The sequence below is a fragment of the Pichia membranifaciens genome (assembly GCF_001661235.1).
Source record: "Pichia membranifaciens NRRL Y-2026 unplaced genomic scaffold PICMEscaffold_1, whole genome shotgun sequence".
Classification (NCBI taxonomy): domain Eukaryota; kingdom Fungi; phylum Ascomycota; class Pichiomycetes; order Pichiales; family Pichiaceae; genus Pichia; species Pichia membranifaciens.
In genome coordinates this window covers 2,564,028-2,586,624 of record NW_017566982.1, presented here as the reverse complement: position 1 = coordinate 2,586,624, position 22,597 = coordinate 2,564,028, and the positions used below count along the sequence as shown (strand labels likewise).

At 44.3% G+C, this 22,597-nt stretch overlaps 9 protein-coding genes and 1 non-coding gene across 10 annotated transcripts; 6 read left to right on the top strand and 4 right to left on the bottom strand.

Annotated features, from left to right (window-relative positions):
• Positions 1–42: 42 nt before the first annotated feature.
• PICMEDRAFT_71078 (hypothetical protein) lies at positions 43–2,830 on the top strand (the record flags this gene model as incomplete). The annotated part of the gene is made up of 2 exons (XM_019163823.1): positions 43–1,595; positions 2,521–2,830. 2 exons carry the CDS (start codon positions 43–45, stop codon positions 2,828–2,830), a joined length of 1,863 nt encoding a protein of 620 aa, XP_019020646.1.
• An 819-nt stretch (positions 2,831–3,649) lies between these two features.
• Positions 3,650–3,723, top strand: PICMEDRAFT_t21. Its single transcript has one exon. It is a non-coding gene; the product is annotated as a tRNA-Ile (tRNA).
• A 361-nt stretch (positions 3,724–4,084) lies between these two features.
• PICMEDRAFT_9998 (hypothetical protein) lies at positions 4,085–5,254 on the top strand (the record flags this gene model as incomplete). Its single annotated transcript, XM_019165156.1, has 1 exon — positions 4,085–5,254. The coding sequence occupies one exon, from the start codon at positions 4,085–4,087 to the stop codon at positions 5,252–5,254; it is 1,170 nt and encodes a 389-aa protein (XP_019020645.1).
• Positions 5,255–5,435: 181 nt separating this feature from the next.
• On the bottom strand, positions 5,436–5,945 carry PICMEDRAFT_71076 (hypothetical protein; the record flags this gene model as incomplete). Its single annotated transcript, XM_019163822.1, has 1 exon — positions 5,436–5,945. The coding sequence occupies one exon, from the start codon at positions 5,943–5,945 to the stop codon at positions 5,436–5,438; it is 510 nt and encodes a 169-aa protein (XP_019020644.1).
• A 301-nt stretch (positions 5,946–6,246) lies between these two features.
• Positions 6,247–6,897, top strand: PICMEDRAFT_71075 (hypothetical protein; the record flags this gene model as incomplete). Its single annotated transcript, XM_019163821.1, has 1 exon — positions 6,247–6,897. The coding sequence occupies one exon, from the start codon at positions 6,247–6,249 to the stop codon at positions 6,895–6,897; it is 651 nt and encodes a 216-aa protein (XP_019020643.1).
• A 290-nt stretch (positions 6,898–7,187) lies between these two features.
• On the bottom strand, positions 7,188–10,337 carry PICMEDRAFT_28836 (hypothetical protein; the record flags this gene model as incomplete). The annotated part of the gene is made up of 2 exons (XM_019162558.1): positions 7,188–7,693; positions 7,754–10,337. 2 exons carry the CDS (start codon positions 10,335–10,337, stop codon positions 7,188–7,190), a joined length of 3,090 nt encoding a protein of 1,029 aa, XP_019020642.1.
• Positions 10,338–10,689: 352 nt separating this feature from the next.
• Positions 10,690–14,154, bottom strand: PICMEDRAFT_71073 (hypothetical protein; the record flags this gene model as incomplete). The annotated part of the gene is made up of 1 exon (XM_019163820.1): positions 10,690–14,154. One exon carries the CDS (start codon positions 14,152–14,154, stop codon positions 10,690–10,692), a length of 3,465 nt encoding a protein of 1,154 aa, XP_019020641.1.
• Positions 14,155–14,438: 284 nt separating this feature from the next.
• On the top strand, positions 14,439–16,806 carry PICMEDRAFT_14963 (hypothetical protein). Its single transcript, XM_019160614.1, has one exon. It carries the CDS (start codon positions 14,591–14,593, stop codon positions 16,694–16,696), a length of 2,106 nt encoding a protein of 701 aa, XP_019020640.1. The 5' UTR covers positions 14,439–14,590; the 3' UTR covers positions 16,697–16,806.
• A 191-nt stretch (positions 16,807–16,997) lies between these two features.
• PICMEDRAFT_14962 (hypothetical protein) lies at positions 16,998–20,944 on the top strand (the record flags this gene model as incomplete). The annotated part of the gene is made up of 1 exon (XM_019160613.1): positions 16,998–20,944. A coding segment is annotated over exon 1 (3,698 nt), but the record flags the coding sequence as incomplete, so codon positions are not given.
• PICMEDRAFT_71070 (hypothetical protein) lies at positions 20,782–22,293 on the bottom strand (the record flags this gene model as incomplete). Its single annotated transcript, XM_019163819.1, has 1 exon — positions 20,782–22,293. The coding sequence occupies one exon, from the start codon at positions 22,291–22,293 to the stop codon at positions 20,782–20,784; it is 1,512 nt and encodes a 503-aa protein (XP_019020638.1).
• Between the last annotated feature and the right edge of the window lie 304 nt (positions 22,294–22,597).

Sequence of the window (22,597 nt, the reverse complement as noted above, 5' to 3'; positions counted from 1 at the left end):
GTGCACACGACTTCTTTGCTGACTTGGAAAGGATTACAAGGCATGGAGCTTCAGCCACCCCATCATCGACAGCAACAGAAGCAGCAGGTGCAGATGCAGCAACAGCAACAGCAAATGCCAGGCCCCCAGCAGCCCGAAACACCCACCACTGCTGCACTCCCGAGGCTTCGCTTTTCAAGGGGCGGCAGGAAGAAACCGGCCCCGAAGTTAAACATGAGCATCCCTGTAGAGAGCCCGACGGCCCCACTGAACATCTTTAGCAACAAGAACTTACCCTCCCTGCCTCCCATGCCAAAACAGTTCAAGAACTCACAAACCATTGACGGATCGAAAAATGATAAGCCGACATTGAACCTGGTTGACAGTGGGAACAGCAATGGCAACGGAAATGGAACGAGCAGCAGCATTAATAGCCACCACAGCAGCAACAGCAACAACAGCAACGGCAACAACAGCAGCAATACGCTCAACGAGGTCGGGCTAAACGGCCTGCCCAGCGCTGCCACAACCTTGACGGTGGCGTCCATCTCGACGTTAAACGACGAAAACCTTCCGCTGGACAGATCGCCCTGTCTGATCTCTGCCTTTAGCAACAAGCTTAAAATCAGCGAAAATGAAGATTTGGCCAACACCTCGTCAGACTCGTATCGCACAAATACCCCCACCGAGTCCGACATAATCTTGACTAAGCCTTTGGAGTCCTTGACCGAAGAAGACTGGAAAGTGTTGCACGAGAGAGAGCTGATTGAAACTTTGGAAGTACTTGGGGAAGGTAACGGAGGATCGGTGAAGAAATGCAAAACATTGACAAAGAACCCAGCCATATTTGCACTCAAAATCATAACAACAGACCCGTCTCCGGAGTTCCAGAAGCAGATGGTCAGAGAGTTGAATTACAATAGGAAGTTTGACTCTTCCTACATCGTCAGGTATTATGGAACTTTCTTAGACGAGTCGAGCTCGTCCATACATATTTGCATGGAATACATGGGAGGGAGGTCACTGGACGCTATATACAAGGCGTTCAAAGAACGTGACGGAAGACTCAGTGAAAAACCTCTAGGAATTATAGCCGGAAGTGTATTGAAAGGACTGGCATATTTGAATGAGAAGAAAGTCATGCATAGAGATATAAAGCCACAAAATATATTACTCGACTTGCAAGGAAATGTCAAGCTCTGTGACTTTGGTGTTTCGGGTGATGTGGTAAATTCACTTGCCACGACCTTTACTGGTACGTCTTTCTACATGGCGCCCGAGAGGATCAAAAATGAGCCTTACACGATCAGCTGTGACGTGTGGTCACTCGGACTAACCGTGCTTGAGGGAGCATTGGGCGAATTCCCCTTTGTCAGAGAGAGTTCTCCAGATCTAATGATCAGCCCGTTGGATTTGTTGATGATCATCATAGAGTTCGAGCCGATCTTGGAGGACGAGCCCGATGAGGGGATCAAGTGGTCAAAGGGGTTCAAGGATTTCATAAAAGTGTGTTTGACTAAGCAGGGACGACAGAGGCCTTCTCCGAGACAGATGCTGGAACACCCCTGGCTCGTCAAAATGATGAACAAGCACGTTAGAATGGACAAGTTAGTCGAGTGTTGCTGGGGATAACGGTGGCAATTGTCAGCTTTGTACAGGGTGCAGCCCCAATAAGTTTAGTATAGCAAAGTTCAGTTTCCGAGTCTGCGAGACACAACAGTAGAGTTTGAAGTTGCGACGGCTTGGCATGGGCGTAATGTACTACTCATGCGCAGGCAGGGATACCTGTTTTGTAGCCAATACTTGATTAAATATAGAATCTTCATATGCGTTTTCTCGCTAAAATAGCTCTGCTAGTTATCGCAGGCCAGAATCTACTCGGCTTTACAGCAGCCGGAAATATGTAATAAGGGGATTTTGTGGGAAAGAATTCAGAGGCAATCAAGATGACTGCAGAATTGATGAAGAGGTGATCGATCGCCTGGAACGAAAGTTTCACCAAATCATCTCTTATAACAGGGAGCTAAGCTCAGCCAAAGCAGGAGATTTATTTACAATTCTGTCTCTTCCACTCGAAAGGCGCATTATTGTGAGACATATTCTATGAAGAGAAGATACCTGCCGACGACATGGACCATAGGATCACACTTCACCATCCATCTACTGTAGTATGACATCATTCTCATACCCATCAAGCTTACGTAAACCGTGATGATCATCCCATGGGGTCTTTACAAAGCAAAAAGGCCAGTTAAAAAAGAAGGCTGCTGCTGCCTCCTTCAGCCGTCCATATTCCAAGTATCTGTGGAATGAAGACAAGGGATTCCGCCTTCCCACTATTAGAACTGTAGAGATAAGTACCTGTGTTTCCTGTGCTTTTTGTGCTTCAGGTGGTCGAAGAACCAAAGGCAGTAATCGATAAAGATCATATATACATATGCGTTTGTTTGATAAACTGGTTTCGTTGGCTGTTCTGGCCGGACTCACATCTGCTCTTCGCCTGGATTTTGAAAGTCACATTGAAACCAAAACATATACGAGAAATGTGACTTCCTATAGGGCAATCTTGAATACCACGCAGCTTGCACTCTGCTTAAATGAAGCGGGCACGAGAAGCGTTAAATTTTACACTTTTAACGAGACCAGAAGCGATTATGTGGTGGTCGCCATCGACTGTGATGGGAATCTCATGAATCAATTTGACTGCCTTGAGCAACAGGACTTGTCATTGTTGGGCTTATACCGTGGCGAAGAAATCGAGGGTGCTACACAGCTTTATGACGAGATACTAACCTGGACAGGAGAATTTCACGGTCACCTTGATGACGAAAGTCGTAATGTTGTAATCTAGCTATTCTGTTATGAATATCCATTGTATATTGTTCACTTTTTCTTATGTCTGTTACTTATTTAAAAACAACTTATATAACTCTTAATAACTAATGATTCTAAACACAGATAGGAGACAAAACCTCTCCTATTTATACACTCATGACGTCGGCTAATCTTTCCAGTTTTAGATTACTTGATGCCTCATTACAAGGCTCTTTTCTAATGCCTTGTCTTTGATAAGCCTCTTTCTCTAATTTATTGATATTGACTTCGGCATCTTATCTCAACACGTAATCTAATTTGAATATTCATTGTTAGTAGTACCTTTTAACACTATGTTTGTTGCTTACATATATATAACTAATATAACTAACCTACAAGCTAATACTCTCAATCATAAATACAAGGGACAAACCATTTGTATTTATATGCTTTTACCTTCGGTTAAACCTGCCATGATAGAAGCACACGGCGGCTAACTTTCCAGTTGTAGATTACTAAGATGCCTTATCATGATAAGATTCTTATCTCTTATCTCTCGATCCTCATTGGCTTCGGCATCTTATCTCAACAACGAACCTGTATAATTATACTGTTTGGAGCACCCGACTTAAAGCATTCTTCGTTGGTAAACCAGGCCAGATATAGACTCGCCATAAAGTGCTGTAATCTGTTCTCCTAATTCTTGTTCCACATTGGCTTGGGCATCTCATCTAGACAGAAAGTTTATTTGTGATCTTGGATTACTCTCGTGCAGAAAATAAATATAATAATATGATACCGGTTGCCTGATAAACAGTGCTCAGAGTTACTTCACTTCCTTTAAACAGGCATACATGGTCCCTTGGCCCAGTTGGTTAAGGCGTGGTGCTAATAACGCCAAGATCAGCAGTTCGATCCTGTTAGGGACCATATATTTTTGACTTTTTTTTGCCAACTATCCTCTTTTAAAACTCCCCTCTACTCCCCTTTGGAACTAATTCCACCAAACCTTCATCCAAGAACTTATCCCGGCTGTCAATACATCATGCTTCACTAAAGACCTGCTTATCAATTAGCCCCCTCCCTCCGCCCTTGGCCTCTTCACTCAGTTTGCGCAGCCTGCGATTTTACACTCTGGCAAAACGAAAAGGAAACCGAGCGAGATTACACTGCAGGACCTGATGTTGCTGTTCGATTATGCTAGATCTGTGTGTTTGAAGAGAAGGGAAGGCTTGTAGAGGTAAAAGAAAACGATTAGCAGACACCGCCACGGAAAGCCACGCACAACAGCATGCCGAGATTGGAACAATGGGAGATCAAGAAGTACTGGGAAATCTTCAGGGGGTTGAAGCCTGAGAAGAACAAGCTCAATGGAGAGAAGTTGGCACCAGTGTTCAAGAACTCGCATCTGGCACAGGAGCAATTGACCAAAATATGGGACCTGGCCGACATTGACGTCGACGGACAACTTGACTTTGAGGAGTTCTGCATTGCCATGAGGTTGATCTTCGACCTGGTCAACGGCAACACGAGCAACGTTCCACATAAGTTACCTGAGTGGCTCATTCCCGGGTCGAAACGTCACTTGGTGGAGGCGGACCAGGCTGTTGTGTCCAAGACGAACAGCATGGGCAGCGAGAGTGACACTGACGATGAGTACACTCTTAGCTCAGACTTCGACTGGTACATTTCCCCCACCGACAAGAACTCCTACGAGGATGTTTACAACGCATCCTGCGACAACTACGGGAGGATCACCTACGACTCATTGAACGGCCTATACAAGACGCTCACGAAGGTGCCGCCAACAGACATCACTTACGCATGGAACATAGTCAACCCAAAGCAGTCGGAGACCATAGACAAGGACCAATGTCTGGTGTTTCTACACATCTTGAACCAGAGATCTAACGGGAAAAGAGTGCCAAGGTCCGTGCCACCTTCCCTGAGAGCTACATTTTCAAAGGAGATTCCAGAGTACGACATTTCTTCGCATCAGGGCGACCTGAACATTCCTCCGGCTGCTCCATCGGAGACAGTCCAGAAGAACAAGCAGTCTTTTGCTTCAGACTATCTCAGCAAGCTGGGTACATCGAGTAGCTCGATCGTGTCGAACGGAACCGATTTCTCTGAAATCAAGGGCACTGACTGGGAGGAGGTGAAGCTTCGGAGAGAATTGGAGGATCTCGAAAAGTTGCTAAAGAAGGCGGAGGCCGAGAAGAACAACAAGGGTAAGGACAGCAAAGTGAGTCTGCGCAAATACGAGTTTGAGCAGCTTCTCAAATACAAGGAGGAACAGGTTAAGCAGGTGAAGAGCAGTGCCGGCGGTGCAAGCGACTTGAACTCTGTGATCAGCAACATTGAATCGATAGAGGTGCAGGTGAGCCAACTCGAGTCCTTCCTCCAGTCGAAAAAGGATGAGTTCAGCGAGCTAAACAGGCAGATAGAATCTTTGAGATAGGAGGGTTGTCGCCATCCTTCGGTTCATCGTTTACCAAAGAAAAAGTAGATACGTACAATCTGTATTTGTTTGTTAATTATGTGACAAGACTTGCTATAGAGCAGGAGAAGTAAGTTAAGAAAAGTATGAAGTAACGTAAGAGAATGTATTTGGGGTGGTGCTGCTTAGTGGTCCAAGGCTCTCAATTCATGTCCTTGTTCAAGAAGTTCCGGGTCATGGTGGGCAATGCCACCCGGACCCCGTCCAACTCCTTCGTCATGTGAACCTGGCAGCCCAACCGGGATGTCTCCGTCAACCCAAACGCCAAGTCCAACATGTCGTTCTCGTCATCGTCCGGTTCTGGGATCTTGTCATAGTAAGCCGGGTCGACAATGACGTGGCATGTCGAACATGCACACGATCCGCCACAGGCACCCTCCATATCCAAATGGTTGGCCTGCGCAATGTCCAACAAGTTGTCGCCCTCGGCAACCTCAAATGTTTTCTGGTCTCCCTCCTTCGTTATGAATGTAATATGGAGCTCCTCTCCTGGGTTTGGCTTCTTCAAATGGCCATGCAACACTGCTGCTGACATTTGGAAAAACCTTTGCTGATTCTGCAGCTGGATCTGCGCAGAAGCATTCTTGGCCGTTATAGCAAGCCTCTGGCCGCTTCTCAGACTTCTTCCTAGCGTTAAAACGTTTCTGAGCATAGTGATGTTTCCCTTCCGGACCGTCCTATTGTCTCCACAGCGTGTCTGACCTGCAAGGCTCAAGCCAGGTCGACCCGGTCGATCAACGGACTGCAGATTGCCAGCTTATGCTGAAAACATCTTCACAGCGTCTGGCTCGCCAAAAAGTTCGCTGCCCGGTTGGAGACGCTTATAACTTCGGCTTTCTGCACATTTTGGGTGGTTCACGGACGGACCAGAAGAAGGCTTGGAGGCGGAAGAAGGGATGAGAGACAGTAGTAATTGGCAGCACTGAGCATCAAACGGAAGAGGCTTAGATAACATGTCGGAGCTTTTTAGCGGATACGAGGCAGACTTCAACCTTGCATATTCTGATGCGCAGGGGAAATTGCAGCAGATATATGGCTCGGAGGATGTGGATCGGCGTATCGAGATCATGAAACAGGTCGAGTCGGCCATTGACGACTGCCACGACCTCTTGGACTCGATGAACCTCGAGGTGCAGCAGATTGCCACGCACCAGCGTTCGTCGTACAATGCCAAGGTCCGGACCTACCGCAACGACTTGGAGAAGGTTAAGAACGACTTGAAGAGCCTCATGGACGACAAGGACAGGCGCCAGTTGTTTGGCAGCGGAGGCGATGACGGTGAGGATTTCAACCAGAGACAGAAGTTGTTGAACACCAACGCATCCATTGAACGGTCTTCACAGAGGATTCAGGAGGCTACGAGAACGGCGCTCGAGTCGGAAACAGTGGGCAGCTCGATCCTTAACAACCTGCGGTCCCAACGAGATCAAATCTTGAACGCCAGAGACACGCTTGGCGAGGCCGACACCTACGTCGATCGCTCGTTGAGAACCTTGAAGTCGATGACTAGAAGAATGGCGACCAACAAACTCATCACGTACGGAATCATTGCCGTGTTGATTATGTTGATTTTCCTAGTGCTCTACAGCAAATTCAGTGGCTGACTGAGTACTACAACTTTCACTTTTACTTTTAACTTAACTTTCCTTTCTACCTCCTTTCCGCTTACGCCGCTTAATCATTCTCTTGTTTTACACTGCCCTTTCAGTTAATTTTTTTGTATTTGGAATTATATATCTTAAGATAAATATACGTCAACTGGCTCAGCATATACATATCGGTCTTGCAAAATAAGGTGAAAAAAGAAAATACAGTACGTTCTGCTGAAATGGTGGGAAAGGAAACGCCATGACAAAGCCGAAAATGAAAGAGTAAAAAGAAGCTGAAAAGAAAATCATTTGGCTTCGTACTCTTCGGAGTTCACATTCACTTCGTCCGAGATCTTGTAATTGGCCATGGCCTCTTTGACGAGCCTCAGGAAGTCCTCATTGGCAGACTGGTCTGAGGCATTCGTCTTAGTGGATGAGCGTCTACTCAAACCTGGAAGCTGTGCTACCGCCTCGTCGGTGTCAAGTTCCAATCTTTGGGCTGCCAAGTTCAACAGTGATTTCCCTGACTTTCTACGACCCAGAAGTGGATATGCCCCGGTACCTGGCTCGTAGTTTTGGATCTGATCCTGGTCATAGAAGGACTTACTCCTGATAGGGGTATGAGGCTGTCTGCAGACAACACCGACATCTTGAATCATCCGGGCAACTAGTGCAGTCCAACCGCATTGCCACTTTGCACCCAGACCCCTACCAGTGTCCCCGTCAAAGTATTCGTAGAAGTTAACGAGGTCCTTGAAGTTTTCATCCTTGTTTAATGTCTTCAAGGTCTCGTTATACTCTTGCTGGTCCTCTGTCAATTCAATAGCATCGTCATCATCTGTTGTTGTAAATGGTGGTCCCAAATACGCACGGAACCCATCCTTATCGGGCATAAAAATATGAATCAACCTCTGTTGAATCTCCTCGGCAGCCTGCCCCAAATTCAAATACTCACCACTTCCAACTGGAACCTCAACTTTCAATGAGGAGCCGTAATATAAATAGAACCTTAAAAGCGATTCAATCAACAAAAAGTTCATTGGAAACCAGATCGGCCCTCTCCAGTTTGAATTACCACCAAACATCCCTGAGTCCGACTCGCCAGGCAAATAAGAAACACCATAGTCTTGGCCGTTGATGTTCATATGAACAGGGTGCTCTTCGTGATACTTGGAAAGCGACCTGATACCATAGTCTGATAAAAACTCACTTTCATCAAACAACTTTTGAAGAATAGCAATTAATCTGTCCTTGTTAACCAAGGAGAGCAGTAACCTATCACCATCACCCTTGGTTTCCATTGAGGCAATGTGTCTCTTGAATAAATAGTTTTTGTTTTGAATCAACCATTTTAGCCTTTTCTTGAAAGAGGGGAATCTGTCTAAAACTTCGGCTTCTAAAGTAGTGGTAGCAAAAAGAGGAATTAATCCCACCAAAGATCTGACCTTGACGGAACTCTTCTTGTCATCACCCCACTGAATCTTATCATAGAAGAATTGTTCTTCGTCGTCCCAAAGAGAGTCATCGGTTGGTCTAAAATTCTTCTCGGATTTGTTCAAAAATGTCATTGCGTCCGCAATCAACAAGTAGTGCTCAAAGAACTTACTTGCAATGTCTTCGTACACAGGATTATCCCTGGCCAATTCTAATGCAATATTCATCATTGTCAATGCATACCAAGCAATCCAACCAGATGCATCTGATTGCAACAATTGAATTCCAGACGGCGGTTCTGATCTGTTGAAAATACTGATATTATCAAGTCCCAAAAAACCTCCTTCAAAAATACCATTACCATCGACATCTTTCCTGTTAACCCACCAGGTGAAGTTGATCATCAATTTTTGAAACACTCTTTCCAAAAAAGGTCTATCTGCGGTACCCCAGTTCTTCTTTTCAATTTTGTATGTTCTATAGGCTGCCCATGCTTGCACCGGTGGATTTGTGTCTGAAAAGTTCCACTCGTAGGCAGGGATCTGCCCGTGTGGTGACATATACCACTCTCTTGTCAACAGATCCAACTGAGATTTGGCAAATTCAGGGTCAATCATGGCCAACGGAATTGTGTGGAAGGCTGTGTCCCAAGAACAGTAGAAGGGGTATTCAAAGTTGTCAGGCATGGATAGAATGTTTTCATTATACAAGTTTTTCCAATCCTTGTTTCTCTCATTGGCTCTGCCCACGGTTGGAGGCAAGTCAGAATCGGGGTCACCCCTATACCAATAGTCATGAATGAAATGGTAGAATTGCTTGGTCCACAAAAGTCCCGAATAAGCCTGTCTTTGAACATTTCTCAAGTGTTGAGGAATTGGGAGAGGCGAGACGTTCCAATAGAACTCATCCGCTTCGTTGATTCTTGCGGAAATAATGTCATCGAGAAGCTCTTCATCAAGGTCCAAGCTCTCATCAGACAGATCTTTAGTCAGTTTGTAACGTATGGTGACGTAGTCCCCTGGAGGGATACCTCCATTTTCATCGAATACAAACCAAGCACACGCCTTGGTACCGTTTTGTTCCGGGTTGACACTAGTTTTGATCTCGTCGACAATATAATCGTGGAAACCATCTTTGCAGTACTCGGACTTGTTTTCAACGTTGTACAACTTCTGGAAGTTTGTCTCGTTATCACAGAACAACAACTTTGGCTCAACATCGTTCTCAGACCCTTCGTAACCAGGAGCAGGTGCAAACACAATCCTTCTCTCACCTAACTTGTAGTGGTTGATTCTTATAACATTGTCATGCTCCTGGTACATTGTTGGCTTCTCTCTGTCTTTCTCAGAATCCAAATTCCAAGCCCAGGTGTTTCTGAAGAAAAGTTGTGGAATTAGGTGGAGTGGGGCAGCGGCGTTCGACCTGTTATAAGCAGTGATTCTGAAATACAGTTCCTCCGGGTCCTCATCGTCTTTCGCCATTTCAAAAAACACATCAAAATAGTTGTTATCTTTGAAGACACCGGTATCTGTGATCTCGTATTCGGTGTCGTGTTTGTTTCTCTTAGAATTCTCCTCGTACAGCTCCTCGTACGGAAACTTCGAGATAGGATATTTGTAGAGAAATTTGGCGTAGGAATGCGTAGGCGTGTTGTCCAAGTAGTAATACATCTCCTTGACATCTTCACCATGAACACCGCTCTTCCCTGAGGCCCCACCTGGTAATCCAAAAAGGGTCTCCTTCAAAATCCCATCGTTTTCGTTCCACATCGCCATGGTCAAATTGATCAGCTGGTGGGTGTCGCAAACACCCGCCATTCCCTGTTCGTTCCACCTGAACACCCTGCTCTTTGCAGTTTCAAAGTCAAACTGCCACGCGTCTCCCTCATCCGTGTAGTCTTCTCGTGGAACACCCCAGCATCTTTCTGATAGGTACGTCCCCCATTTCTTCCAGTATTTGGTTCTCTTTTTGTCTTCTGCTAATCGCTTTTCTTCCTTGCTTGGCTTATCTGAAAGAGGCATCTTCAGTCAATTACCTAAAGCAGAACTCACTGATCCCGATTGTATCTTCTTAAGTAGCCAGCAAACCCTCTTCTACCTTCAAGATGCTCCTATGAGCCCTGTGATCTGCCCATCACGAGGCCCGGCCCCAGTTTCAACTCCTGTCAAATCGATGCAACCACCACGCCCTTCGATAAGAACGATTTGCGCGATGGCTTTTCCCCCCAGAAAAATGAGGCCTAGATTTTCCGGGGAACACCTGAAACTTTAACGTTTCCGTTCATTTGCAGTATGTCTACGTGTTACTACCTATCCGTGTGTATGCTTATATATGCGTGTAAATATGTTGTTTGTATGCGTGCGGTTCCGAGTACTACTGAAAAAACTGGGCCAGCAGTTCTTCATCATGCAGTATCGTCTTCATGAGTCTGTACACTAGAAGTAACATGCGGGGGAACTTGCCTGAAAAGTACCAGTAGAAACCGTCGGGCAAAGACCCGATCTCCATCGCTAAGTCCTTTGGAAGGTCCTGGTAGTGGTGGTACTTGTTCCGGATAGCCCGCAGCAGATCCATAAGCTTATGTGTATTGTACTTGCGGTACTTGCCGAGATTATCAATGAACTTAGCATCAAACTTGTCAAACCAGCCCTTGGGACCTAGTACGTCAGAAGCAATAGATTCGAGCTTCAGCAGGAGGTCTGACGGAGGATCCCTTCTCTCTACCTCGAAACGGTCCGAGACTTTTAAGAGGAACTCTAACTTCTTTTCGACACTCCAGAAGTACGGGTGCTTCATGACAACACTGATATCTGGTCTCGCCATGGGGTTTTTATGGATCATCGAGCTGATCAGGTCTTTGATGGTGTATGCGTCAGGCAACGTGTTCAACTTGGAAAGATCGTACTCGCCCTTGATGATGTTGCCTTCTCTAATGTACCGGTCTCCAAACGGATGGTACCCGCCAGTCAGTACATAGAAGAAGACACATCCAGCAGAAAAAACGTCGACGGACCGAGTTAAACGGACCCGATTCGCCAGGCTGGAATCCACGTACGCCGGTGATGTGTCTAGCAACAGCTCCGGCGCACGCCAGCCAGACGTACCTGCCGCATTGGCCGTGGTGCCCTTGAAGGACGACTGATCGGCGTCCAGCTTCTTACACAATCCGAAGTCCGAAATGAGGAAGCGGACTGGGTTTTTGTTCTTGTTATTTTTTGATAGCGCAACCAAGATATTTTGCGGTTTAATGTCTCTATGCACAATCTTCAGGGAGTGCAAGTGGTTCACCCCGTTGGCAATCTGGTATAGAATTTCGCTCGTCTCCACCGTGACATCCAAATTCTCTTTCTTCTTCTCCACTAAGTCCTCCAACGATGATGAACACAACTCCAAAGCAATGTACAAAAACTTGTTCTTTTCCTGGGAGCAGAAGTACCTGATGACGTTTGAATGGTCATCGCTTTCTTGTAATAGGTTGATTTCGTGGGAAGCCACATCATAGAAATCGAGTAACATTCTTTTGACAGCTACAGGTCTGTTTTCAAAAAACCCCTTGAAAACTATAGTACCATGAGAACCGAACCCCAGGATATGCTCCGTAATAGATAAACTATTGCTTATATTGGTAATTTTGGATAGAGACTCATCCATAGCCTCCAGAGTTTTGACACTCGCAATACCAGCTCCGCTATCATCATCATCAGTAGAACTAGACGTGATTGCGGTGGAAACACCTGTATTGTCAATTGACTCCTTTTTTCTGTTCTTTTTGCCGCCTCGGCACCCTCTTTTACGTTTTCTCCGGGCAGACTCTTCTGTTTCATCTTTATCTTCATTATTTTCCTTTTCGTTGTTTTCAGTGTTCCTTATGGTGTCGTCACTGTCCTCTTTCGAGACGATTCTACGGAGATCAGAAGATTCCAACGTCGTCGTTTCCTTCTTCTCAAATTTTCCCTTTTGATCAACGGTGGGATCCGTTTCAATTGTAACCATTTTCACCGGTCTGCTCGAGTCCTTGGCCTTGCTGTTATTTATGAATGCCTTTAGCAAGCCAAATTTGGACATGACGTAAAAGATCCCAAGACATATCATTGCGACAAAAACATTTTCAACGGCTCTGTATACCAACTTTGAAATAGAACTGCTTTTGAATGTTAGGGTTGGCGCTCTCAGCACATTTTCATCAAAAATGTCCTCGTCTATTTCATGATTTCTGTTGGAGCGTGTCACTTTTTTCGATTGGCCTGGGCTATAGGTCAAACCGTTGTTTTTTTCGGGAATGCTCATTGCTGTTGCAGACTGATAAACGGCCAAGTGTTTGTTGATATTTCTTTGCGAATCGTCCTTCAAGTGTCTTCTTAAGGAGTTGTCGTGCACTCCGGAAATGGAAATTTCCAACAAATCATCGTTTTGGAAAATCGGAGGGAGCCTCCATCTCTCATTCGTAATGTATTTGGCTATGGGAGCAGATCTAACCAAGGATGGGTAGTGCCTTTCGCTCAAAGCATACCAAGAACCTTCCTTTGTTCGATCGAGATATGTCGATTCCTCCTTATCCTTGGGCATCGAGGAGGATCCGTAATCGAGGGGATGAGGTAAGACAACGTAGTCATTGTCAACGAGCGAGTTAGCAAAGACATCAAAGATATTAACAGTGACATAGGGTAAGTTTGACACCCACTTGATAGATTTGGAGCTAACGTCTAAGGCTAGCAAAGAACTGTCGTGGAATGGCTGAATGTATGTATCATCTGCCGAGTTTGTGTTCTGGGTCACTAGGTTAGCATGTAAGTTATTTGGCCCCCACTGCACATAAGTTATGTTCCAGGATGTGTTATTTTTGGAGTGTATTGTCAAGTCATATATCGTTTTCCCTAGTTTGATGAATGGTCCCGCCTCGTTATCTTCCGAGTCGTGGCTATGCGATCCAAAATAGTCTGTTTGCTTCTCAAAGTTGTATGATATATCATCACCATCACCATAATCATTGTCATCATAGTTGTATTGGGTATTTAAATTGCCAGGTGCATCGTCTAGATCGGTGGATGGGCATGTACCTACACCGTCCAAACCATACGACTCCACAATTGCTCCCGTTCGTGCGTTTATTTTGACAATGCCCGATATCCTGCTCCCCGTGTAGACGAACTGGTCATCAATGGAAAACGGCGAGTTAAGCACAAACTGCTTAATCGATATTGGTAGCTTCTCGAGACCCTCATCTCCCATGAAATGATAAACAGTCCCCTCTCCATATGGCTCCACCAGCCATGTAACATCTTGCTTCTTGTGGTTTTGTGTATGCCTTCGGCTGTCATAGCCAGAAGATTTCGTGTGTGAAGATTCAAACATATCGGCGTTGCTATATCGGCGGTACTCCCTTGTGCTGGTATCTGTGGGGTGGCTGGAAGAAGCGACAGGGGTGGTATGTCCTGCGTCTGAAGTGTCTGCGTCGGATCTGATGCTCACCAATGGCTGGCCACCAACAAGGGACCACAAAAGTTCGCCGGTTTTACGGTTCACAGCGTTCAAGTTTCCCTCGATGTCTGACGCCAGCACCAGGTTCGTGATCTGGAAGTCGTCCATGCGAGCCATCCCGTTCTGCGTGATGAAGTTGTCGATCTGCTCATACACGGTCTCTGCAACAGGGTATTCCGGCTTCACAATAAGTTCTTTGTTATTGTTGCTGTTTTCAGGGATGTAGTAGTTGTCTGAAATGCTGAAGCCTTCCGTTTTTTCTGATCTCACCCTCTGGGGTATAATGTAGAAAGCGACCAGGGTGACAAAAAGTATCCACCATACACGGACATGCCGTTTCTGCCGCTGTCCTACTCTCATTCTGGGACACTGTGATGTGCTGTTTTTCTGGCCTGGATGCCTTTTTGCTAAAACTGATCACACTTTGTATCTTTGCATCTGGTTCCAGCAGAAGAGCCTCTCCACAAGACTGCTGACCATTGTTCATAGTGAAAACTCCAAAAGGTCAGCCAGTCGAGGGAGGCCAAAAAATGAAAAATCTGAGGTTCGTAAAGGAGCGCCACCTTCTAGCCAGGAGGATCGCCCGACCGTGTGTCTCTACCAAAGGCTTATGGCAATCGGAGCTGCCGTTAATCATTGTAGAGAGAAGGGTTAGAAACAAAATGCGTCGGACTCAGTAGTCTGAACACTGTAGTTCTGGGTTGTAGAAAAAGAGAAAGGAGAAAATCAGACTAGAACGAGTTTTCTACAGGTCGACCAAAGCAGAACTACTCATCTACTACACAAAAGAGAAAACATGTCTCAGTTGGTATTGGAGTTTCTAGACTGGTTCATCCAGGCCATTATTGATATTTTTTTCAGAGAGGTTTCCGTGAGGGGCACGTTCAATTTCCCGGCGTCCGGACCAACGATTGTGGTTGTGGCACCACACGCCAACCAGTACTTGGATGCAGCTATCACGATCCACGCTGCACACGTTGTGGCAAAGAGACAAGTGTTTATGATCGAAGCGGCCTCTTCCTACCGTAGCAAATGGATGGGTATTTGGAGCAGATGGTCCGGTGCCATTCCCGTCGAGAGGCCCCAGGACTTGCTGGCTCTTAAGGAAGGAACAATCAAGTATGCGAACTATGCCGAGGATGAACTATCCATTGTAGGAAAAGGCACCCATTTCCTCAGAGACTGTGGGCCTAAAAGCCTGTTGGGTATGCCGAACAGCGGCGGCAATGCGAAGATCGCCGAAGTGATTAGTGACACAGAGCTCAGATTGGCTGCTCCCATGAAGAAGCAGTCTGGTATTGATGCGTTGAAGAGAGGAACCAAGTTTTTGGTTGCTCCGAGGATCGACAACCACCAGCTTTTCAACAGTGTCTTTGATGCGCTGGAAGCGGGTACCTGTATTGGGATTGCGCCCGAAGGAGGGTCTCATGATAGACCGGAGTTGATGGAGTTCAAACCCGGTGTCGCTATCATGGCTCTCGGTGCTGTTGCCAAGAACCCTCACATCAATGTTACAATAGTTCCTTGTGGTTTGAACTACTTCCATCCGCACAAGTTCAGATCTAGAGCCGTTGTAGAATACGGAACTCCTATCGTGATTACCAAGGAGAGAGCTATGGAGTACAAGGAAGATGCAAGAAAGGCTGTCAACAAGTTGATGACCGAGATTACCGATGCCATGGATATTGTTACGACGCAGGCACCAGATTACCAGACCTTGCAGGTCATCCAGGCTGTGAGGAGATTGTACTCTTACGGCCGGTTCAAGCGTCCTCCTTTACCTGTTGTGGTGGAGATGAACAGGAACTTGCTGACTGGTTACAACAAATTCAAGAACGACGAGAGAATTGTTCATTTGGAAAAATCGGTGCTTGCCTACAACAAAAAGTTGAGGACTTTTGGATTGAGAGATCATCAATTAGAGACAGCCAATGAAAACAAGTTTGAGATCCTCCTGTTGTTGATCCATCGGATCTTCTCACTAATTTTTTTCACAATTTTGAGTCTGCCAGGTACAATTTTGTTTTCTCCGATTTTCATTGCATGTTCTTTAATTTCGAAAAAGAAACAAAAGTTGGCCCTGGTGAAATCTTCTGTCAAGATCAGAGCCACCGACGTCCTAGCCTCATGGAAGGTTTTGATTGCCCTTTTCTTTGCTCCTGTATGTTATTTCCTTTACTCAACATTGGGCGTGTACATAGTGTACCACTATGAGTTATTTCCAAGTATTGGTGGATCCCTTTTTGGAGTATTGACAATGTTCTGCACTTGCTGGGCTATTTTGGTGGGCACCACCTATTCTGCATTTAGGATGGGAGAAGTGGGGATGGATATCTACAAGTCTATATCCCCGTTAGTACTAGCATTAACTTCTTCATCCGAGCAGCTGAGCGAACTGAAGGAAGAACGGAAAAGACTTTCGATTGAAGTGACCGAAGTTATCAACGAATTGGGCCCTAAGGTCTTCAAAAAGTTCAATGAGGGCTACTTGCAAAAGTTACAAGACCAGGTAGAACTGGAACAGGAGATAATGGACTCGAGGTCAAGGTCAAGATCCAGATCCCGTTCAGGATCCAGATCTAGGTCAAGGTCCCAAGCAGATTCGGGGTCAAAAACTCCTGCTTTGAGTCGAACAAACTCAAACTTCTCTGGGTTCTCCAGTTTCGATGGTGAAAACGATGCTGGAAAGCTACCGAACTTGTCTCACGTCTCTGTTTTCCCAGACCACCTGCAGTTTTCTGACAGTGATCCTCAATCGGTTTCTTCCAGCATGGAGAACTTGCGTACATCTGGACAAAATACTGCGTCCGGCGTGTCTTCGAGCATCTTGAGTGACAAGATCAGACAAGCCGTTATCCAACGAAACATCGAGAAAGAGCTCGATGGCGAAGACAAGGATTAGGTTTTTTTTTACCGTTTGTGCACTGATATCCACAAAAACCACGCCACATTATCACTTAAAACTTTATAAATACTTTAATAAACCAACTTTCATGATAAACTTCTTTTCTGGTCAAATCACAAGTGTAACACGTTTGGACCCCCCACACGAAATGAAGTTAAGTCCGCTTACGTAACACGATCTTTTTTTGGGTTAGATTTGGTTTCATGTTTGCTGATAACAAAACAGACACAATTTCCAAAGCATTCCTTTTCTCTTTCTAACATTGAGCTGGCTTCTACTAAAAATTTGTTTACAAGGGATTGGATTGGCTACCCGAAAATGAAGTCCTTTCTGATTATGGTGGGAGTAATGCTTTTTGCAGTTCCCATATACATACGGCTTTTGTATCATGTTCCCTACATTATCGCTGGATCTCTGATACCGGTGATCACACTAGCTATTGCAGGAACATATCTATCGCTGCAAGGTTTTGATAGAAAAAAGTATGCAGAATCTAGAACAGCAAGATTTGCATTTCACAAGACAAAAAATTGGATGAGCAACATGCAGGACTTGAAAGATGAATTGAGCTCGAACATTGACAAACAAATATACCCGGAAAACTTCATCATAAATGATACGTTAAATAACATAGTGAGTTTGATCCTACGTGATTTTGTTGAGTCTTGGTTTGCCAAAATCTCTTCGAATAAAATCTTTGTTGCTTCTTTGAGACACGAGTTCACCTACATAATTCAAATGTTACACAACCGACTGAAGGATGTGGATTTTTCCGATTTAGTAGTGCACAATCTAACCCCAATTTTGGCTGATCATGTCGATAAGTTTTTGACAGCACAAGAGATCACCAAAAACAAAAAAGTGGCGAAGACAACTGAAAAAGTGACAGATGTCAATGATGACACAGTGCTTGCATCTAATTACAACAGGGGCCTTCTTCATGCGGGGATAAAGCTGAATTCAGAAACGCCAGACACAGATATTAGCACTTACATTAGTGGCGTCGTAGACCGAATACTTCCCTATTTACTAGAAGAAGATGAAATCAACTCTGCTCCCGTTAGAATATTGATCAGGGAGCTACTTTCTTGCTGTGTACTGAATCCCGTGTGCTCAATGCTCACCGATCCAGACTTCTACAACCAAATAGTTGTTTCCAATTTGTCGAAGCAGATGAAAGATCGAAATAATGTGAAAAAGTTCAGAAACGTTTTGCGTCGGCATTCAATGTCGTTTAACAACATGGCATCACCAGCCTCTGAGGTGAACGATATCTTACAGTTCAAAGTGTCAATTGATACTCCGAAGCACGATTTTGAAAAAATACTGCTGATGGTCGAGCGATCAACCGATAAGCAGAGCTTGCTCAGGTACAAGTATTACATTCTCCTCAGAAATGAAAAGCTGCTGAGATTGAATCCCACTCTTCAGATTGAAGAGTCCAAAACTATGCAAAAATATGCTAAACGCTGCAATACTTTGTTGGATGCGATCAATTATAAAATTAGAGAGATTACCGAAGGAGAAGATAAGAGGAAAGCTGACACTGAAAACATTGCTACTACTGATCATCTAGAATTTTTACCACAAAACTCACTAGTAAAAGACCTCTCGTTGCACGAAATATTGTCTTCTCCAACGAGATTGAAATATTTCACGTCATATATGCAACTCAGAGGAGATCGTCAAATATTGCTTGATTTTTGGCTTTCTGCAGAAAACTTAAGAAATCCGCTAGAGTACAACAGTGTCCAAGCCAAACCATCTTTGGCTCATGTTAACAACAGTGAAGAAGATGATGAAAGTAGCGACGACGAAGCCACAACCTTTGTTGATAACGAATTGACTCAAGCTAAGGATATCAAAAACATTTTTACCACATACTTCAATGTACCTGTGATGAAAATACCTCCTAAAATATTTTACAAAGTGAGTGAGTTCATTGAGGGAAACTGCACAAGCACGTTAGCATACTACAGAGCCCGAAAGAGCATACTAAAACTACAAGATTTTGAGTATATCCGAATGAAGAAGAGTGATTTTGTTGCTTTTAAGGCTTCTGATACTTGGTTGAAACTTCTAGTAGATGAAGCTGTTAGTATTGACCATAAGGGCATGAAGGAAAGTAGCAGCACCCATATTCTAGCTGCTAGTGCTGATTTTGAGAAACACATACCGGAAAAGGTTTACACAGGGCTGAAAAATACTGACAAAATTTTAGGCGATCCGTTAGCCAAATACTCAGAGAAAGAGAATGATGGTAATTATGTGGATGTTAATATGACAGGGAAGGTCAGCGATAAAGTGGTTAGGGCCGTCGAGGATGCTCTAAATGAAATAATGAAAGATAGCAACAAATCTGATGTTGATTTATCTGTGACTAATGATAAAAGAAACTCAAGACTTGTTAGTGATGATGTTGCTCGTGATTTATTTGGTAATGGCGAGAAGAGTTTGTTTGGGGATGAACAAGAAGAAGAAGAAGAGGATGAGGAAGAGGAAGGAAAAGTTCTGAAGGGACAAGGCAATAAAAACTTAGCTGGTGCTAATATCCAATCGAGTACAGAGTTAGATGGTGATACTGCTGTTAGTTTGAGTCAAGATAATTCATCATTGGCAAGCAACTCATCAGAACCTGAAAATCCAATGGAGAAAAGTGATTTGAAAGTGGTGGCACCAAGTGTCTTAAATCTATACAATGAAATCGAAAGATTAGACGTCGAAATTGATCGGTTGCAAAAGCAGAGATTGATTTTAAAGGCACTGCTGCAAAAAGCTGAAGTTATTAACAATGTTCCCGAGTTAAGAATTTTGAAAAAGTCACTTATAAGTTTGGAAAAGGAGCTAAAGTTCAAATCCATGCAGAAAGAACAATACATTGTACAAGAGGGAGAAAACAGCCTATACGGACGGTCTAAAGTTACTATTCCAAGTTATATAACTGCAAAGGACAAAAATGGTAAAAGTTTCATAATGTATGTCATCAAAGTGACAACACTATCACGTTCAGACGCTAATCAAATAACTGCTAATTGGATGGTCACCCGACGATTCAGCCAATTTTACGAACTACACAATTACCTAAAATCCAAGTACCCCGTAGTTTCAACCATGGAGTTCCCAAAAAAGAAGATGGTGGTAAAATTCATTCAAGGATCTCTTATCGAAGAACGTCAGAAGAAATTGAAAAGTTATCTGCAAGCTTTAGTGAGAAATAAAGATGTTTGTTCCGATAAAATATTTCGTGACTTCTTGTCAAGTGAAACTTTTGATGCCACTCTCGACGATACATTGCAGCATGTAAACGAAAAAATCAAGAAAAACACAGATGGTTCGGGAACGAGATTGTACAACATTATTTCGAGCCAGGCTTTTTATCCACTTTTTTCTCTTGCCAACTATAAAGGTCTTAATGATCAAATGGAGGAGAAGAACAGGCATGAGAAGGATAGCGAGACATCACCTTCAGTTTCAGTTGAGAGCGATGCGGGTATCGATGATACTTTTAACATGGATGATGAGAATATTACAACTCCAGAAAGCCGAGCAAAGGATATCTCATTCATGAAGCCGATTTGTGATCTTATAGTTTCCATATTCCAGTTAAACAACTCAACCAGCTGGTTCAGAGGTCGAGCATTGATACTGCTTTTCCAGCAGTTATTTGGGTCGACTGTTGAAAAAGTATTGCGGGCCAATATTGATGGGAAAATCAAACAAGAGGAAACGATATCGAAAGTTCTAACAGGTTTGCAGTATACATTATGGCCTGACGGTGAGTTTAAGAAGAAACGGATACCAAGAACAGATGTTGAAAAAGAAAGAACCAAACAACAAACAAGAATGCTACTAAATGCGTTTTTGACAGACACCAGTTCCAAGATTTTCGGCCAAACTGCTGCTAATAGGGCCTCTGATACGTTGTACTTTGTATTTCAAAATGATATACTCAACCGTCATTTACTCTTGTCTATACTGGATGAATGCTTTGCTGCAATTTTTCCTGAAATTGGTAAATAGAAAAAGAATCAAGACCAAAACATAATAATCAAAGCTAGAACTACTGATTTTACAGAACTTCACTATATATCGCTTTCTGTCGAATAATTCCTCTCTTTTAACCTTTTATGTTTCGTATAATACAAACCCAAGTTCAGGAAGCTATCTAGATTGTAGCTTATGTTGTTTTTCTGCTTTCTGGCGAATTTAGCATATTGCGTAGGTTTGGCATTCTTCAAATGGACCTTACTTTTGCAAATTAGATTTTTTAAAATCTTGTCTCTGCGTATTTTTGTTGCTGTGTAGAGTTCGTTCTCAATAGGGTAGCTATTCACGGGCCCATTGATGGTATCCTTATCGAGTTTCAAGTTAAAGAGCTTCAATAATAACATTTTCGAGTGCTTATCCTTGTCATCCAAGCACGATAATACTGAAAACCAATCCAAACCATATGTTACCGCACTTGCTCGCTTCGGAGTTTTACCGTTGGTTCCTAATCTACGACTTATCTTCTGTGTCTTCACTATTGAGTTAGTGTGATAGTCTGTTAGCTTGTCAATGATCGAATCGAGTTTGGTGATGATTTTCTCTTTCAAAAGTGGACTCAAATGGATATCTTCTGGAGTGCGCCGCTGATAGGTGCATCTGCTTGGGAACCCTTTTTTCGTTACCTTGTGGTCCTGCGAATACTTTTTGATTTGCGAGTTAATCTTCCGTTCATAAATTGCATCTAGGGCCTCGTCTAGCTCAGCTAGAGGGTTTATCTTCGGATGCCAGAATTCCAACATATGAGCCGAGGGTTTGATAAGCTTTGAATTATCGTCGTAGTTCACATATGTATACTTTGTTTCTTCAAGCATTCTGGCGGTGTCATTGGCGTGAGATCCTAGAGACTCAAAGTCTGTTGTTCGGAGGAACGACCTCGGTGTGATAAGCTCATGTGCAGGTAGCGGCCATAGAGTGAACTTTGCTGGGGGGAGTTCTCTGTTTCTCGTTGTCAGGAGGTATATATTGTACAAATGCAGCGGTAGGTCTGTGGCAAAGTCTATGTTGGCGTCGTTCAAGATGTTGCAGAATTTTTTCGTCTCTGCCGGCAGGTCCAAAAGCGGGAACGTCGGTTGGATCTTGTTCGGTTTGTAGGTTGCAAAGAAATCATCAGCGATGTGGGCGATGACTTTACGTCCATCGATCATCTCTTCCTCATCCATGCTGCTGTCCCCGTACTCAATGTACTCTTCGTTCACCACGGGTCGCTCTCCGCCATGCTGTGCAGTATAGACATCGTCGGTAATGATCCTCCTTTCCGGCAAGGCTCCCACTATTTCGGGCGAAAACGTCTCCCTTGTAGTTTCGTCCTCTCCGTTCGGCATGCTTGTCTCCCCCATGTCATCATCGTCATAATCTTCATCATCTTCGTTGTAATCTTCTTCGTCCTCCTCATTCTCGTCGTAGTTCTGGTACACTTTCGCTCTCCTCTGCCGTAGACGGTTCGGAAATGGCACATCTGTCTCATAGACCTCTTCGTCCGACGAGTCGGCAACGTTCACCACCTCGGGCGACGGCCGCTTTTCCAGTTCAGACAATTTTTCTGTCATAGCGGTCTAGACGGAGCTCTTCCAAGGGCCTTTCACCGCTGAACTGTTTTCTTCTTTCGTCATTCCATTATTCCATTCTTCCTTCCTAGCTAGGAGAAAAGGCCAAAAACATGCTTGGCCGACCGTCTTTTTTCGTCAAAAGCCGCGCAAATCTGGAAAATCGAATCCGCCGTTTCGTGGACGGAGAGACCGACATCTACATGTTGAGAAGGAGGAAGAGCAAGAAGACGAGAGGACTTGGAAAGACAAGGATAAAAGAGGGAGAAGAGCCCAGGACTGGAAACAGCGGTACAGCACATCACAT